At 34.9% G+C, this 19,478-nt stretch overlaps 1 protein-coding gene across 1 annotated transcript in view; it reads right to left on the reverse strand.

Moving 5' to 3' along the window:
* Positions 1 to 19,478, reverse strand: part of CTTNBP2 (cortactin binding protein 2) — a 69,405-nt gene that overhangs the window by 5,331 nt on the left and 44,596 nt on the right. Inside the window, 13 exon segments of the mRNA XM_053943553.1 lie at positions 113 to 245; positions 1,130 to 1,190; positions 2,929 to 3,114; positions 3,338 to 3,543; positions 6,962 to 7,140; positions 9,553 to 9,740; positions 10,012 to 10,164; positions 11,961 to 12,060; positions 12,144 to 12,230; positions 13,305 to 13,384; positions 13,831 to 13,926; positions 15,221 to 15,487; positions 17,870 to 17,987. Coding sequence (XP_053799528.1) covers positions 113 to 245; positions 1,130 to 1,190; positions 2,929 to 3,114; positions 3,338 to 3,543; positions 6,962 to 7,140; positions 9,553 to 9,740; positions 10,012 to 10,164; positions 11,961 to 12,060; positions 12,144 to 12,230; positions 13,305 to 13,384; positions 13,831 to 13,926; positions 15,221 to 15,487; positions 17,870 to 17,987 — 1,854 coding nt within the window.

Consider the following 19,478-nt stretch of genomic DNA (forward strand, 5'->3'; position numbering starts at 1 on the left):
TAATAATTTTCTTCAGTTCAAGCAGGGCTTGTAAATCAAAAATTTATTTTAAACACATAACAAACAACACACTATGGTAATGTAGTAAATTATTTAAAAATCTTGTGTTTACCTTGCTTATATCAGGCTCAGATTTGCTGGAACACATACTTTGAAGTTCCTGCACAAGATCTACTTCATCATCAGAACCAACAGACAGCCTTTGCTCCAGATTTAATGTTCTCAAATGATCCTTCTCTGAAGATCTGGTTAAAAAACCCAAACAAACAATCAGAGAGAACATTTAAATTAAGCTGTTATACAGAATTTAAAAAGAAATATTATAGACATCTCCAACATAGTGATTTTTTTCCAAATGACCTTTACTACTACAAACAAAACATCTGATGAACTGACAGCAGTAGTTGTCAATAATTATCTCATAATAGATCTTTCTATCCAAATTATTCTCTCTATTCTGAAAATCTAACAAAGGATTCCTCTATCTAGTATTTTCAAAGACTCCCCTATTTTTAAGATGCAGCAATCAATTTCATTCCACTCTGCTTTTTGGAAATAATTCCAAACACTTAAAAAAAACTCTGGCATACTGGAAGCATAAATATTCTATTTTCTCTGTGCCTGTGAATAAGGTAGAACTGAGGTTTTAGATTGAAGTGAGATCTCAAATGCAGTTCCCTCTAGCTAATTCATATACTTTCTCAGGGAAACTCTGTATGAGTGGGACTAAAGTGCATGTACTGTACCAGCTTGAATTGCCATTCAGCAAGCTGAAAATAGCCAGAGGAGTTTTTAAAATATAATGCCAGTTGATAAAAACATATGGCCAACTTTTCAAGGCAGAGTAAGTGTTACATAACTTTCTTAAGTCATAGACTATTCTGTTACATAAAAAGACATGCAGTGCTGCAAGGCTTGAAATAAAGAAATGGATTCTAAAATTATACCAAAGTATATAAATTTTATTTCCTCTCTGAAATGAAAATTAAAAATAATTCCTTTCTTCACATATGGGACCAAAACACTACCAAAAAACTATTGATCTATTCATTACAGTGTGCTGCTTTACAATAGAATGCTATCATCTTTTTTTTCCAAAGTGTCACAAATACCAGAAATTGAGACTTACTTTGTGGTGAGAGAAGCTCTTTTCTTACAGTTTGGTTGCAACACAGTCTTAGATTTTATACCTATGCAAAAGAGAGATTGACTTGTTAGTGTGTTACCATGTGTGTTGATTTCTTTATTCTAAAATCTATGATAAACAGGGAAAATGTGTTCCCGTTTACTAACTAATTATGTCAACAGGGTCTGTTAAAGATCAGAATACATCCCTTGAAAGTGTTCAGGGTAACAGAAAGAACTGCTGAAATGGCAAATAGGGGATGAGTTGCCTAAGCTTTTGTGAAAGAGAGGACATGAGGTTTCTGTGTTAGGCATTTCAACAACCCTTACTGGTTCTTCCCAAGAGAAATTTCTTGTCAACAAGAAAATATTTAAATGTGCTTCATGAGATACCTATACTGGAAACAGCAACAGCATTTGATTCTGATAGTCCAAAATAGAAGACTACTAAACTTAATTGACTGTTCCATTTTTAACTTATATTCACAGATATTAACTGGATTCCAAGAACATTCTTAGGTACAAAATACAGCCATCCCACTTCAGGTTATGTTATTTCTTAAATCCTCTTAGTGGGATTAGGTAAGTTCACAACTCAAACAGGGAACTGGCAATCAGGACGTTAGAGTTGCAGTCTTCTGAAAAAGCAGACTTCTTTCTGAACAAGGGCTGAAGAAATGAATAGCTCATTTTAGTGCTGCAAAGTAGCAAGCATCAAGTATTTTGGTTCTTTGTATATGAGGTAATTGAGGCTAGAATCTTACTGCTCCTGAAGTGTATGTGTGTGTGTATTAAGCCTTCTCTTTCTTCCTAAATCTTCCCTCTGAAGTAGTTACCTTCATTTTCAGAAAGCAAATACTTTGATTTTTTTCCCCTGCAAGTTTTTCTGTTTGATATTGTATTTAGTTACCAATAATACTAAGTCTTCCTTCTAGAAATATGTCTCCTTTAGAAGAGTTATGTTGCTTCTGAATATATCCATACATTATCTTTGTTTAATAAACTGCTTATTACATGACTTATGATCTTGAGGTGAGAAGCATTTTCAAAAGTGTCAGCCACTAATATAACTTCCACATTTATACAGATGCACAGACTCAGTCACATAAAGCCCTATTTATTGAGCAACAGACTGAAGATGATTGAAAACCTTACAGTATCTGTGACTACACAAAATTATTTACATTTATTTTTTGCAACTAAAGTGAAAGTCAAATCAAAATCTTCAATTTACACCCAAAGATCTCTTTCTTCCACTGCAGGGCTTCTAGATTATTCTACTCCATTTTTCTAGTAAGACTGAAAAAGGGATGCATGATCTGGGGAGGAATGCATTAATTTATTTCTACCTGGATTCACTTGGTAGTAATTATTGTAGTGAAGTAAGTGTAAGGAAACTCAAAAAAGTATGCATACTGTAAATTTGGAGCAAATCTAAGGAGTACCAATAAAGTAATGAAGCTTTCTCTCATCTGGTATTGGAGAAGAGACTGATACAGTGTTATTCTGTACAGTCAGAGGTGGAACCACTGCCTATAATTGCATTATCTGAGCCAATGCTTGCCTCATTATCAGACAACAAAAAGGGCATTAGAACAACTAAACTTACTTAGGACACCTCACAGTCACAAAGAAGTAATTTTGGGGGGGGGGGGAAATGAAGTGTTTTACTGGTGAACATAAATATAAGTGTCATTTAATTGAAAAATTTTGATTCATGATGTAGGAGAAACATTTGATTTGCATCTACACAGTTTAACCCCTTCACAACTTCCAGAACTGAAAATTAAAAGCTTTATTTACCTTCAGTATTTGTCTCCTGCTTATTCCATGACTGGGAGGACAAATGGCCTGACTTTTTGCGAGGACTTGTGCTCACTTTTCTCCAAGAAGCATTCTCACCTTTTTTCTTGCTGCAATTTTTGTAGCTCGAAGCCACAGATAAAGGAAAATTTCCTCCCTTAAAATCTGCTATATAATTATCTAGCTCTGAAACAAAAGTAAAACAGTGTTAAGAAGAACTGATTGTAGCAAATGGTTCTTCTTGGAGTATCTTACACAACTACTTAGTTTAATGACAATAAATGCTTTTAACCCCACCACGTCCCTTCAGAACTACAGCTATGTTTTGTGGAAGTTTTAAAAACAGAAGGAAGCAGTTAAAAGCCCCAGTACAGCAATGTATGACTACTTTCAGACAGTTCACTCTTACCTGGTCTGGGAAGAGGACAGCCATGCAAAACAGCTTTATTTAGCAAGATACTGAGAGCAGCTTTAACAACAGCCTGTTGCCCTTGGCTAGGATTTTTTTTAGCTATTGTTTGTCCTGGTACAGATGGTCTTTTCACAGAGGCTCTGGAGAGTATGACTTCTTGTACTCTGGGAGCTATCACAGCATTCCATAGCTTGGACATCCACCTGTGGTACAAAACCATTCCTTTAACTTCAAAAGCAATTATCGAAACCTGATAGTGATTTTATACTTTGGTAACATACCAGATTTTGCACTTTAAAGAAGCACCCCATTTCAGAGAAGGAATGATTTTATTTAAGGAAGGGTTTACTGGTTTTTTAGTATTAAACTATTTGATCTAAATTTCTTTAGCTTGCCTTGACAAACTTACCACCTAATGCTTTTCCTCCTTCAGATAATATAAAACATCCTTCTCATTTTAAGGCTAAAAAAATTGTCCCAGAAAGATGCATGCTCATATATACAATTTTTTTTTTTTTTAAGCGCATGGGGAAATTTCCATGCTTGCAGGTGTTAATTCCTAGCCTATTTGCTGCCAGCATGGAAAAAAGGAGGTATTCATTTATGGTTGTATCCCTTCCAGTATTTAATTTCCAAACTTGTCCAGTTTACAAGACATTTCTATTCATACAGCTGCCTTGCTCTTACTCTTCTTTTGTGTATTTGATCTACGGTGAACTGTGTTTCCAAGATGCTGTGGATATTCCAGATTGTCTGGTTTAGAGACTGGGTCTGATTTTTTAATTCAAAATTTAATTAAAGGGTCTTCTGGTACTTTTGCTTTTCTAAGAGAAAAGCATTACGTTGTATTAGCAAAGAAGTGAAAAAATTTTGTTAGGGAAAAATAAATACTATTTCTCATAACTTAGGAGTTCTCTAGGGATAAAGGCTAGAAATTTCAGACTTAGGACTCAGCTGACATCTACAACAGACACTGAGACAATCTTTTTTTAGATCAACTCCTACTCTTTTTGTTTATTCTTATACCCTCTTACAGGAGGAAGATGGTAAGACTGAGTCAGATGGTTTATATTAAAGGTCTGTAAGAATAGGCTATCATGCTGTGTTCAGCTTTGCAGAAATCCATTCAGAAAACAAGAAGGCTAAAATGTCTGTTTGACTTCAATGGATGATTTTGCCTGCTACGTTGATACACTGAAGCCATCTCATTACCTAAAATATTATGATGACTTTTTGGGTTTTTTTTCCATTTTTTAAAAGTTAGAATGCATGAGTTATTTGAAAGATATATTTTTGGTCAGTTGTGAAGCATAAGATTGAGCTTTTATGACATATAAATGCTCAAAGTGCTTTTATAAGCTTGATAAAGTTACATTACTTAGAAAAATAATTAGTACAGTAGTTAAAATACAATGTAAAATGTGTATTGCAGATGGTCCTTGAAGGACCTTGTAGCTTCCTTAGCATAATGTTGTAGATATTCCATATAGTTACAGTCTGTTTCTGCTAGCTAAGCTACCAAAATAATAATAATACCAATTGCTTGTATTATAGTCATAAAGAACTCTCACTTTTCAATTTCTGCCTAAGAAAGCTTTCAACATTTTGCAATATTGTCAGTATAAATGGTCAGAAATGAACACTGCAAAGATAAAATTAATTGAGGCCATCCTAATCTAACAATTAACAATGGATGGGCATGCTCTCTAAATAAAATTCCAACCTGGTATTTAAATTCAATGTTATGTTTGTGCTCATCTTGATCAAGTCCCCCATTCTTTGAAATAGTTGATACTTAGAAAAGGCATAACACACCCCTGCCCCTCAAAAATGGCTGCAAAGTGAAAGTCATTCCTATTGGAACATCATCTTCAGTTCCCTAAACCTAAACCAAGAAAAAAATGTAGTTAAAATTTTCTTAATTTATTCACTCTACTCACCAAAACAGGTGAAACTACATGAAACACACAGCAAGAAGCAATTTCCTGTCACCATTCTCTCTACCTGCCCCGCTGCTGCTTCTTCCTCTTGTCTCATGCTAACACTGAGCCCAGAGTGAACCCAATTTGTATATAGCTGTCTGCTGTCCTAATGAATTGGACTGACTCAGAGAAGCTTTACAAAATGCAAAAAGCAGCAGAATAGCACAGTGGAGAGGAGAGGTAAGAGGAAAAGAGTGGTTAATTAGACTGAAATAACAGCAATCAGTGAGCTGCTAATTAAAAGCTATTTATTACATGACCACACTGTTGGCCATCATGCTGCTAAACTAAAAGTGTCCAGTAAGAGCTCACTGGAGCTGTGCTTTTTAATTGTTTATTAGTGGACAAAAACTACATTAAAATGACAAGTCAGATGGCATATGACTACAATAAAGGACATTTTAGGTCTGTACTCAAAGTAAAGCATTGTGAAACCAGTCAGAGTTACACAGAAGAAATCCAGACTCAGAAATATATAACTAACATATCTAAACAATAGTTTTTCTGTCCTTTATTAATGCCACTGCAATAAATAAATTATTAAAACATTTCAGAAGACATGATTCAAGAGGAAAATGGGAGATAGATACATGGTATGCTTTATTCTTTTTTTATTTCCCAGCACCCATAAAATTTCAAGTCAATCTTACATCCACATTTAGACTTTGATAATTACTCTGAAGATTAGTATCTAATCAGTATTTTTCAAGAATAAAAATGAAAATAAACAAGCAAAATATATCAAGATCTGCAGACAGATCATGAAATTAGACAGCCTCTGCACATGCTAAGCAAAGGCTTCTCCTTCATGTGTTAAGCAGAGGCTCCTGGAAGAAGGGTCATCAGAAAGCAGTACAAGAGAAACAGGTAAGAAAAGGAATAGAAGGGGTGACCTGACTGGTTAGAAAAGTTATGTCACATCTCCGGAAACCAATGTTATACTTCAGTTCTGAACAAGTTTGAATCTTAATTAGAGACTCATTTTGATAAAGCCAAATAACATCTTAGTGTGAAATTAATATAATTTAAAATTCTATAATTATTTCTTCTATCATTTGCTAGCATTTCGAGTTGGAATGTAATCAGATGTTTATGCAATTGTAGGCGAGAAAAGCCAAAATTTCCATTATTTTTTAATGTTACTGGCCCTTTTGCCATATGTGTAACTTAACTTATATAAGAACCGAACTAAACTCATTGACCAGCACCGAACCCACCACACCACCCTACTTACTAAGATAATATATCTCTAAACTGTGCATATGTATATTTAAAAATTATACCATATATTTAAAAGAGTGAGAAATCATTCTCCAAACTTACTTTATATACAACCTAAAAAGGAGAGCTTATCAACTTTTTTTGAATCTTTTAACCTCTGTGTCAGAAAATAAATGAAAGATCACAAGAAGACTGACTTTGGTGCAGTGTTAGACACCCGTTTCCCACTTATGTCCTTCAGAATTGCCCTTCTAGTAATTAAATAGCGAACAGAAGTTTAAAACTTTCATCAATTTCAATTAAAATGCTTTTTTGAGGTTGCTGAGTCTGCAGGGTTTTGGGAGAAACACAACTACTACATTTGTGGTATGTATCTAGTTGGCACTGAACAGCATCAATCAAGAAATAAAAATCTTACTTGACTGTTGCTTGGCTGTGCCCTGGAACCACAGGACAGGAGAAGAAATGTTTTGGCCCTATAAGTGCTTCAGATGCTCCTAGGCGTGATAAGCAAGAGTTCAGCTGGTGCCAAACAGCAAGAATCCAGTCTATGATCTTGCACACGGGATCACATGGAGGAGGTACTTTGCCTCTGAACTGCAGGGAGAAAAGATGTTTGACATGGCATAAGACCAGAACTGCAAACACTTTCCTTCAAACTCCAGGAAGGTTTGGGGTTTTTTTTATTGCATGTGTTGCTATTAAAAGATCAGGAACAGTCAAAGACAGGTCAAACCTTTTTATAGAATATATTGACATGTTGCTGTATTAAAACCTATTTTCTCAACTACACTTCAAAAGATATATCCTTATCAATAAACCAACATGCCTTTATTCTTGTGGGAAACTAAGGCAGCAGTTTTGATAGCAGTGGTTTTCTACAGTGTTTAAGGTTAGGATTGCAAGAGAGATGTACCATATACAATGCAATGTATATGACACAAATAAGGCATTATGAAAAAATGTCCAATTGAACAGGAATATCTGATCAAGACATATGCCCAGTGGATTTCCATATTGATTTTAGATCTAGTAGCAGTGATGGAAATATGTGTTCCTCTAAGACATGTGTTTTTAGTCTGCCTTATTAAGAGCAAATTATTTAGTGCCAGAAAAATCTGTTTCCTCTGATTTCAAATTACAGTCTTCATCATCCTAATCCTAGGATTATCCTCTGTAACATCTTAAATTAAAGGAAGCATTAAAAGATGGACCAGGGATAGTAACTGACAGCATTGAAGCCAGAGCCTCTTTGATAGAGTCTATAGGTGAACTTAAAGTAGAAAAACATTTAAACTGTTTCCATAGAAAATAATGGTTCAAACTAATGGGCAAAGAGCATTTCACCTGAACACATGAATATTACAGCATAAACAAGGTATCATAATACAGAGCAATGATCTTTGAAATAGTCTATGGTTCTAACAATAAATGTGCTTCTACTTTGCTTTAGAGTTTTACAACAGATTAATCTTTCTTCTATTTTTGACTTCGCAATCCACTATTTTAAGTCCTGTACCAACTGGCATTTGAGTTTACATATGGCACACATTGAATGTGCGCCATATGTATGAATGTATGAATTTCAAAAGATGTGCTACCACACTGGGCATTTCAGTATTTAATTGGGGAAGATACAGGAAGACACATGGCTTTTTTCTCCAAATAGCTGCCATCTGCATATATGCTTGAGAGAAATTAAACTTAATGAGATTACTATCCAAATTCTGTTCAACTTCAGTCAGAGGTAGAAGCCTATTACATAGTCAAATTCTAACCTATTAGACTAAGGATTTCTTTCAAGTCCAAAAAAAATAGCCTGAAAATGACATCTGTTATGTGATGCTGCAAGTTCTTGTAGCCAAACCAGTTTGGCAGAGTAAGTCTGATGCAGCCTTTGACTACGAACAAGTCATAATTTAAAAAACATAATCTAAGAAAAGTAGTCTATTAAGAGTTTCATAGAATTCCCATGATTCTTTTTTTCTATTCTGTATTCTAGTTCTTGCAATTAAAGAATAATTAGGAGTGTTTCTAAATTTCCTCATTATCCTGGCTGAAATGTTCAATTACCACACATTTCCTCTGCAGGATCTCTGAATCAGTAAGCCTTTAGAGATGAGAACTGTGGCAAAGGCTACAGGAGATGACATCCCCAAGGTTAACCAAGACACATCCAGCTGAACACTCCAAGCTGACAGTAGGTCTGTTGTCTCACACCAGGACTCTTTATTACTGGCAGCTTTTCTATTCCTAGAACAATCTCCCTTTTTAAGCCTGTTCAAAACTGCTGCCAAGATTATTTTCCTTTGTAGCTGTTTTGATTAAACTCCCTCTGCAAATGTCTAACAGTGCCTGACTGTTGGTAATAGCTGCTATCACTCAAATGGTATTCCAAATAACTTCTGAAAATCCACAATTCTTCTTTTGCCTACATATTTCTTTTCTTTACCCATCTTTGTTTATTTATTAATATTAAAACAGAGTTTCCATCTTTATTCTCTTTTGGACTTGTTTTCCAGCTTCAGCAGACCTATTAGCTCAAAACAACTTTTCTAATTATATAATTTACCCCTCTTTTGATCTGCAAATCATGGAAACTACTTTTCTGCTTAAAACTTAGACAAAACACATATATGACTATCTTATTTTAGATATTGAAAATAAATTTTTGAAGAAGAGACTATGTATGTTTGTTGAACTGATTTTTACTATAATTCTCAGAGGAATGAAAGAAGAAGTTGAAAAAAATACTGAAGAATGTTTCATGCAGTTAACAGGCAAGTAGTTACAGTATCATTATTTGCAACCAACCAATGGTTTATGCCAATTAGTCATGACCACACACCTTTCTTCCAGGCCAAGCACAACATATCCAGATACACAGCCTGTATCTTCCCAGAAAGGAATGCTTTTTTTCCTGAAACAACTTATCTACTCTGCTTTTGGCATCACCATCGTACATATTTCACAGACCTGGTAACTGCTGAAGCTGATTCAAGTTCTTACCTTGTTTATGACTTTTCTCCTTAAAATCCTCTGAAGCAAGCCTCGCATTGGCTCCCCATCCCACCTAAGTTGAACCCAACGGAAATGCTGCTGAACCAGCAGGTCAGAGCCATGAAGATGGCACTTGGCGATGGTCCCCAGTAAAAAGCAGTTCTCATGAAAGTAAAAAGCACCAGAAACTCCATTTGCTAAAAGGAACCATAAAACAGCTGAAATACTCAAAGCCTTGGCATGATTTCATACAGAAGCAAGAAGCAGTGACATAATTAGAAAGGAAAAACAACCCACAAAACACCATAAATTAGCTCAAAAATATGCTATCTTTGTTAAGGATAACTGTTTACAATAAAACATAAAAACTGAACAAATTACATTTTTCTCCTGTTCCCTGTTTGTCATATACTACAATAAAACTGTACTGTAGTAAAAACATCTCAGCAAATCAAATTCTTTAAATACCTCTTTGAACAGTGCAGGGATTTTCTGAACTCCGATTCTCAAGAGGTGCTAGAAAATCTCCGAGTAATTCAGATAAAGAAGCTCTCTCCAGATTTTCTAAAATCACAATTGTTGTCTTGTTTACAGGAGGCTGTTTCACTGGGATCAGACAAGCTGAAATACAAAAATCCCATTAATGTATACTTAGGAAAATTTACTTCTATTTATATATACAGAATTTACTGCTACTAGTGCAACAAAGGATTTTTAATCTTTTTTTTTTTTTTTCATTTTTAACTTGTTTACAGGCCAGACAGACTGGATAATCAGTTTAAAACTGAAAGCATAAAATAAAACAATAGAAAGAATATCATACTTTATATTAAGAAAAAAAATGAAAGCTATGATTAAAATAAATTCTTGAAATGGCCATAATAGGATCTTCATAGATAGGAAAGATTTCAGTACACTGAATATAAATACAACAGAAGAGATAGCAAAGACCTCCTTAAGCATTTCTTTCATTTGCTGTACTACATCTTAAACTTTTAACATGTAGACTTTATACCATGTAGTGATAAAAGGTTTAAGAATAGGCCATGTTTGTAAGAATCTTTATCATTCTATGAGATAGTAATAAACTTCTATGAGAAGTAGGCAATCTTCTCTTCAAAACTTCCTTCAATATCTTTAAGAATCACTCAAATAATCAGAGCTGGTATGAGGCAAACCCAGTAGCATCTGAATCTAATAGGCATTAAAATGACATCTATATATTTTTTAACATTTTAAATATTTTCCTTTAATTTTCCTGATTTTTACATCTTATTGCTTAAAAAAGACAGAGCTTTGCAAGCATTCTTGCAAATTAAATCACAGGTGAATGCTTCTGTAACACATATATATATATAAACACTTACCTTGACTATATTGTACCCTGCACTGTTTCACAACCTTTTCAAGGTGGTACTAACAATGGTTATTAAGGAAATTGATTTGTAATAAGGGAAAACTTACAGCAATTGATTGTATCTGATCATTGCTATTTAGTTGCAGTTTCCTGACTATTACTGCCCTCTTTTACTAAGAGGCTACAGCTTGAAAGAAGGGAGGATAGGTACCCTCTCTGTGTCTGATGGATTCTTTTAGAGGAGAAACGCTCTCTTAGGAAAGGAGATGCAGCAGAACAGTGGGGAAAGAAGCTGACAGAAAAATGAGAAACACAACCAGAAACAACATGCAGAACTGCAAAACCAGAATCTTAAAAAGAGTGTGTTGCTGACACAGAATAAAGCATCTGAAAGAAGCAGCTTTCCTAAGAGACACTGGCCAGTAAACAAACCAAACTACGAATGACATTCTTGCCTCTAGGCTGAGCACCAAAGCCTGGCTGACTTCTGACTAAATGGTCTCTTCTCTCCCACCAATGTGATGGCACTGAAAGTGACATGTGGGAATAATCACTGGCACAAGCTATCCTGAGAACTGTGACCAGGATTTCCTTAGAGAAAAAACTGCCACAGACTGAAGTTACACCAGTTAGTACGAGAACAAACAGAACAGAGCACTGCATGGCATTGTACACCCTGCAGGATGGCTCTGCTTTTGTTCATGAGCACACACAGCAGACCTTCAGTTCTGATCCAGTAGATCTGAACCAGAGCAATCAACTTTTAAAGGATCACAAACAAAGGGAAAAAGAATGAGACAGAAATTATTTTTTTAAATTACTAGTTTTACTTAAATGGCATGAACTTTTGACAGAGCTCCTTATTGGGAGCTCTGTTGTGCTCAGCTCTCTCTCAGTTTAGACTCACACAATTGCTGAGTCAGTTTTTCACCTGAAAAAATATGGGTTACATTAAAACATGCCATCCACTATGCAAAATGGTTTTATGTATTTCTTTACTTTGCACCATTAAAAATTTTCCTACAAATCACCAAAATTAGTCTTTCTGACATAACCTTACCATTACTGATGAACAGTTCTGCAAGTTGCTCCTTGGAAAAACCAGCATCCACTTCAACTTTAACAATCTCACATGTCGATCCTGCAGCCACTTGCTTTTGCTGTGTTGAAAATTTATATATTTGGTGAAATAGTGAAAACTCTGGTTTATGGACTAATTCACTTGATATGTTTGTGCAAATACCTTCATGCAGGCCGCTATCTGATATGCTATGTAATCTTGTAAACTTCCTTCTGGACCATGGAAAATGACATTACGGTATTGTTCAACCTACAGACAGATAAATAGAAATATTTGTTTCATAAATAAATTATTCTCAGAAGTTCAGACTTGGATTTTTTTTTAACCTAGATGACACAATCAGCACCTAAAAGACAAAGTTTTTTAATTTGCACTACTGGAGTTGATAATCCTTACTATACTAGTTTCGAAGTAGACATTATTTGCATACAACATCTTTGAAATATATTGCTAAATTTATATTTTGTTACAACAGACTTTAAAACTTAAAACAATCATCTGGAAAAATAAATTTAGTAATCACAAATATTTTCTTGATCTTGAATTAAAATATATACATCAGAATGATGTCAAAATCATCAGTTTAAGTCTCTACTAAGTTAAGGATTAAGACTGAGGACTTTATTTGCAGTAGAAATAGGATCATATTATCAGTATGGCAGAACAATTTTTTTTATCTAATTCTGTTTTACCTCTAAAATGTCAGTAAGGGAATATACTCGTATCTCTGCAATCTCTCAGCAATATGGCTGCATACAGCAGAAACCTGTGGCACATTCTCCTGACAACATAAAATACTATCCAAGGACACAGCAGAAATTAAGCAGGTTCTAAACTTACTCTGATTTGATGCAATGTTAAAAGAAATTATCTATGAACATTATATCATATTATTCAATTATCCTTACATTTTGAGGTATTAAATAAGGTGTGTTACAGGAGATTTCTACATAACCTAGTAATAAAATTCACGTCTCAAATAATTGCTTACATGAATGTTATTCTAATTTACTTTCTCCTCAAAAGTGGAATAAAATAACTTTGGAAAGCAATTAAGACATCAGAGAGCTTTTAATATATTTTTAAGCAGTTCAGTTAATCAGATAGCAGCTACTTAAAGAAGAAAGTTAATGACCTCACAAGACTAAAGTTAAGGGTAAATTTAGGGGGAATTTTATTTTGTAACAGCTTTCATCCCATTTCATTTTTTAGAAGTCTTGATGTTCTTTCACAAAACAAAAAAACCCCAATTTTAGTCAACACTCTTACAGAAGTATTTTGACAAACAAATAGTATGCAGAGGGAAGCTAGCTTATTACTGACCAGGCGGAGATAATTCTGAAGTGTCTGAAGATGGATCATGGATGCATAAGTCACACTGTTTAAACAGCCTTCTTGGGGTCCTTAAAATGAGACATACAAATAACTTTGGTAAATTTCTCATGTTTACATGCATGTATGATACACATGATTTACATGCATGTATGATACACATGATTTTTTTTTTATGCAGCATTCTACAGTGACCTTTTATAATTAGAGGCTACGCAAATTAAAATGCTGAATAAATGAAAGACATAGATTCATGGGTATCCATGACATAAGCAATATATATACTACTATATGGCTGAAAAAGGCAGTAAGACTTTTATGTGCCAGCTTCTGTGCCAGCACAGAAATGCCAGAAAAATATTGTAGACACTTTAAAATCTAGTTAAACAACTAAATGGATATGACGAGAATCAAGCAACACTGAAGAACAAAACCAGTAGCAAATGACTCTCAAATTATGTATTTCATATGGAGTATCTTAACATTCAAAACTGAAAAATTATGACTTGAAGATTACCAAACAAAAACACTGTGATATGCTCAGCTCTATTGTTCTTCAAAAAGTCCCATGGTGGCTGGGAAAAAATCTGACCTGTTGACCATGTAATGTTTCCTGTTAAAATAAAAAAATAAGAGAGATATATTCCTTGTATGTATATAAAGTGTCCTACACTCAAGCATATTCCCTTGCTTACAAAGATTACATGCATACACTTACAAATTTGACAAACAAACCAGTCCCATGTATGAGATGTACTATATCATGCTATTATTTGATATATGACTGGTGAAGTTACTGGTGTTTTCTGCCAGTTGACACAAAAGTTAAACAGCTAATTTTGCTGATGGGAAGGTAGAGGAAGGAGATTTAAGGTAAGTATATGGATATTCAGAAACCTATACAACTGTTACTAAGACCACCATATTTTGGCCAATTTCACATAATTTTGAAGATTTCTTGTTTGTATCTTGCTAAGTGAAGTTATGTAAAACAGCAGTTCTGTTTACCTAAGCCGGTGGTTTACAGTCGGTATTTACTGTATATTCTGGAAGTACAGAAGCAATGCGGGCTTTGAATTCTTTATGTAGAACCACAGAATATCCTGAGTTGAAAGGGACTCACAAGGATCATCAAAGTCAAACTCCTGGCTCTGCACAGGACATCCCAAGAGTCACACCATGTGCCTGAGAGCACTGTCCCAATGCTTGAGCTCTGTCAGGCTTGGTGCTGTGACCACTTCCCTGGGGAGCCCATTCCAGCGACCAAAGACCCTCTGGGTGAAGAACCTTTTTCTAATATCCAACCTAAATCTCCACAACACAACTTCAGGCCATTCCCTCAAGTCCTGTCACTGGTCATTACAGAGAAGAAATCAGTGTCTGCTCCTCCTCTTTCCCTCATGAGGAAGTTTACACTGCAATGAGGTCTCCCCTCTCTCCTCTTCTCCGGGCTGAACAGACCAAGTGACCTCAGCCACCCCTCATACGGCTTCTCCTCAAGGCCCTTCACCATCCTCATGTCTCTCCTTTGGACACTCCCTAATTGCTTTTTCTTATATTGTGGCATCCAAAACTGCACACAGCATTCAGGGTGAGAACTTAGTTTCACCTGACATACAGATTTCTCCTCTGGAGTACTAAAAGTACCAAAAGACTAATTAACATAGGGCCTCATGACCACCAAGATTTTATTAAAGTGCATAATTAGTTGTTCCATACACACAGGTAAAAATAAGGAATGCTTTCATGCCAGCACTGTTCAAAGTTTCATATCTAGTATTGGTCTTTCTTAGTCTACGCTTTAAAAGATGCAGTAATTTAAAGATATTTTTATCTTACTTAGAAGATTTCACAAATTCGAGAACACTCCCAAGTTTTGCTTTTATCATTAACACCAATATTGATACCTAATTTGACAGAAAATATACTGCTTGCACTGAGGCCAATGTTGGATTCTGCAGCACTGTTAAATGACAGATCTTCTAGGCTCCTCCATCCATCAGAAGTGATTGCTTGGAAATGGTTTGTCACTGCCTGACTCACTGCTTTTGAAAAATCATCCCATGACGTCTGCTTGCGGATATTTAAAGCACATATTGTATCAAATTCCTCTGTACCACAATGGACTGGTTCAATGCCACTGACTGAAATCCTTACAGGTACATTAAGAGCATCTGTTGAAAAACAAAACACCAACTATCAGAAAAACTGTAAAACTCAAAATAATCCCATTATTATCAACCAATAATATCCAATATTACAAAGGAAAGCTACAAAATAACTCCTGCTACAAAGAAGCAAATGGTAAAGAACAGTACAGATCACTACCACAAAATCAGGGCAGTGATGAAAATACCAAGGTAACTATAATTTTTTACAAAAAACAGTTCAGTATTATTATGCTTAAATAACGGGAAAGAAGACAAAATTTATTTAATCTTATATTTCCTCTTTATAGACTAATTATTTTTAAATTAAGACAGATGGTAAGCAATATCTTATTTTTTCAGTTCATTGTGTTTATGCACATTTTTTCTTATCAATGTGGGAAATAATTTTCTGGCACTAGTGCACATAGTGCACAAGTGGAAAACACAGCTGAGCCAAACATCTTTAAATAAAAAGCTAAGAGCTAAGACAGAAAATGCACTTGAAAGGGTATATTTGATTTGCTATAGAGTAAATTGACAAAATGTTAAAAAAGGAAATTTATATGCACATTCTAGAAACTATGAAGTATTTTAAATCTTGTTCTTTGGAATACAACTCAACAGAAGCAGCAGTCTCTGGAGATCATTTAGATGACTAAAATTGAAAAGTAAACTATCTTCTAATTTTCATGCCAAAGAATATGTTTCAGAAACTATTAAATTAAAATTAAATTTAAAAAGAACACCATAAAAACAATCCATATCAGATTATTTTGAAATCTTGCAACATGATCTTTGTTTCCCTTTTATGTCCAGAAGCCAGATCTTCAGCTGATACAAACCAATGAAATTTCCTGATGTCAGAAAAGCTCTGATTTAAACCCACTAGCCTATCAGTGGGAAAAGATTATTACTCAGAGGCATCCTTCAGATGTGGAATTGTGAGAAATGCATTAAAGGCTTGCCCTTCTGATGGCTGGACCTCAGGGAAATTAGCACAGACTGTAAGGAGCACAGAGTTTTCCACAAGGAAACAGGCCCCTAGGATAGAGGTATAGAATATGCCTAAACTTCAATGCATGTGACCTCTAAGACACAGCTGGCAATCCTGGCCCCAGTCTTTCAGATCTGTCGGAGCATATGTCCTGTCCTACAGTGGAAACCTTACTGGAGTCTGAGGAAGGTAGAGCATGGTACACCTTACCCAAAAATGCAGTCTTGGCTTATGGTGTACAGAAGAAGAGAAGGGGAGGCCAAAGGTTCTGACCTGATAAAAGCTGTTGGATTCATGACAAGCATGGCCAGAGACACAGGGTACTAAGACTGATGGAAATAATACAAGCATTAATTTAACAGGCTGCAGATTCAGCCATCAGAAATTTGGTCATAAAGTTGACCATGGAGGAGTGTCTATTAGAAAATGAGCTTTGTTCCCCTCTGAACCTGCAGTAAAATGCTAAGAACTGGGATTTAAAATAGCTGAGGAGGAAAATCAGAAGCTGCAGACAGAAAACTTCCTTAATTGTTGATAATCAGTGAACTTAACTACCCACATCCATATATCCCACATGACAAACACAAAAAAGGAGTGAAAAAATAGAGGGCAGACAAATCTACAAATGCCGTAACTCTAACAATGCAGAGAAATATAGGTATCTTTCTCTGTATATATAGATACAGATATATCTAGATTTATACAGTGATATAAAAACCCACAAAACTAGTGAGAGAATGAATTAAGTTCTGTCTCAAGAAATACATAGATGAGCCTGCTCTACTGAATTTTGAGAAAACTTAAAGAGAAGGAAGAAGATGACTGATTTCAACAGAAGAGCAATCTTCTTAAAGAAGTTGCTGATGCTGAAAAAAGAAGTTCTTTGATGTTGTCTCTAAGTCATATTTGAAGAATCAAACAAATAATCCCCTCACCAATAAGTTACAAAATAAACTATGCCCTAAAAAGAGATTCAGATATGACTAGATTATCATCTTAGCCTGAGGGAATTTGACAGCTACCCACTAAGTGACTATTTCTTCAAGAATTTGAAGAAAAGATAAGAGGAGGGCAATAGCTTTTGAAAAAGTAATTACTAATATTAAATTCAGAAATTTTAAGAGAATATGGACATTTGCAAATGTACAGAATGTATCAACTTTTTGAATGGTTTAGGAGACATGAGGAATAGTCTTTTTGAATGGTTTAGGAGACATGAGGAATTTAATAAGCTCCAACAAAATTTTATCATATGCTTTTGCCAAATTTGGAGAATAGAAACTTGCTAGATCAAAGTAACTTAATATTGTGGTGCCAAAAAAGTGACAACTACCCTTTTCATATTTCTCATTTTTGCCCCACAGGTTCTTTACTAAAAACATTTTTATGCAGTGCTGATAGCAATTACTTACTTAAGTTTTCTAGGAGATGTTTGCAATCATCAGTAGCAACATCATGCAATGTTCGATTACACTTATCTTTTCTCTCAGCCTCTAGTCCACCATGGCTACAAAGGATTTCTAGACAGTTCTGCAAAGGTAGGAACTGTATTATTTACTTGTTCATTTGCTGCACTAAAGCATACTACCAATATGCAGTTAGATTCCTAATTAAAATTCTTACATGTGCATTTCCAAAGACAATCAGCTACAGAGTTTCTATATATAAAATGATGTTTCTCACAGAGTTGAAAGCCAGGAGTAAAAATATTTTATAGCAGACTTTAAAGTCTCAAATAATGACTATAAAAAAGCAGAACACAAAGAGCCAGGGTTCTACAGTCTCTGAGCATCAAGTGCTGATGAACTGAATTAAGAAATTCTTACATCTGGCCGCTATTTTAGGTATTGATAAGGAGACAGAAACCCAGATATTATCCTGGTTTGAACATCTTGGCCTCAATGTTCAAGCAACACTAAATAAGCAATTCTAAACCTTAATACAGACTAATAAATTAATCTATTTAGATAACAATCCATAAAATCAGTTTTCACTTTGTAATTCACCAAGTAGGACTTTCCATCATGGCTGACACCTGAGTGGGACACAGAAAAGGAATAATTTTAAAATCACCTTGCAAGCCCCTTTTTTTGGCAGAATTTCAGCATGCAGAAACCTGAAATTCTGCAAGCATCATAAGAATGCAATTATATGAAAATGTATTTTTATTAAGTCAGAGCACAAACATCTTGTGGATGACAACATGATGCCTTCTAAAAATGTCATATGCTCAACAAAAGTAAAAATCATTGAAATTAGAAACAAGCTATTAGCATGTAAATTTGGATTGGTAGAATCATACTGGACCATGAAAAAATATTCACTATACAGATCTTCCCAAATATGTGTGGGATAAAAGAGTTCTCATAAAACTGCATTCAAATTGATTGATCAGCAATCAGAAAAAGGATCAAGTCCTTGTTTCTAGTGACCATCATTCTGCAATAATACTGGCGGCCTCCATGAAAGCTTTTCCATCTCAGATATGCTTTTAAAGACACATCCATATTGTAAAAAAAAGAACCAATGGAAATTATACTAGCTGATACTGTATTGATAATGTTTGGGGTTAACCATAGCAGAGAAACCAAACCTTAAAAACACAGAGAAGCAGCTATTGAGTATTTTGATGTGGAATAGTGGCTAGTTGCAGATTGATATAGTGTTACCTATTTTGTAGCTTCACCCTCAGACCTTTCATAAATATAGCAGTCATTCAAGGTGTATTTGCCTGTGAGGTGAAATGTTACCAGGCTCTAGTTATAGACCCTATAAGTACTTTAAAAAAATGTTTAGCTCACTAAGCTAGCTAGAATGATATCAAGCAGAAAAAGGCACATATTTTCTTGCCAGGTTAGTTTGTTAACACTATTTCTCAAACAGAAGCAATGAATAGCAGAACAGCAGAAGGCTGAGGACTGAACTGTAAGGCTGAAAATGGGAAGTAAAGCAGGAAGAAGTGTGACAGAACAAAGAAATCAAGATTATTTCCTTAGTAAAATGAGGATTTTTGTTGTCTCT

The sequence above is a fragment of the Vidua chalybeata genome, chromosome 5 (assembly GCF_026979565.1).
Source record: "Vidua chalybeata isolate OUT-0048 chromosome 5, bVidCha1 merged haplotype, whole genome shotgun sequence".
In the NCBI taxonomy this organism is placed as follows: domain Eukaryota; kingdom Metazoa; phylum Chordata; class Aves; order Passeriformes; family Viduidae; genus Vidua; species Vidua chalybeata.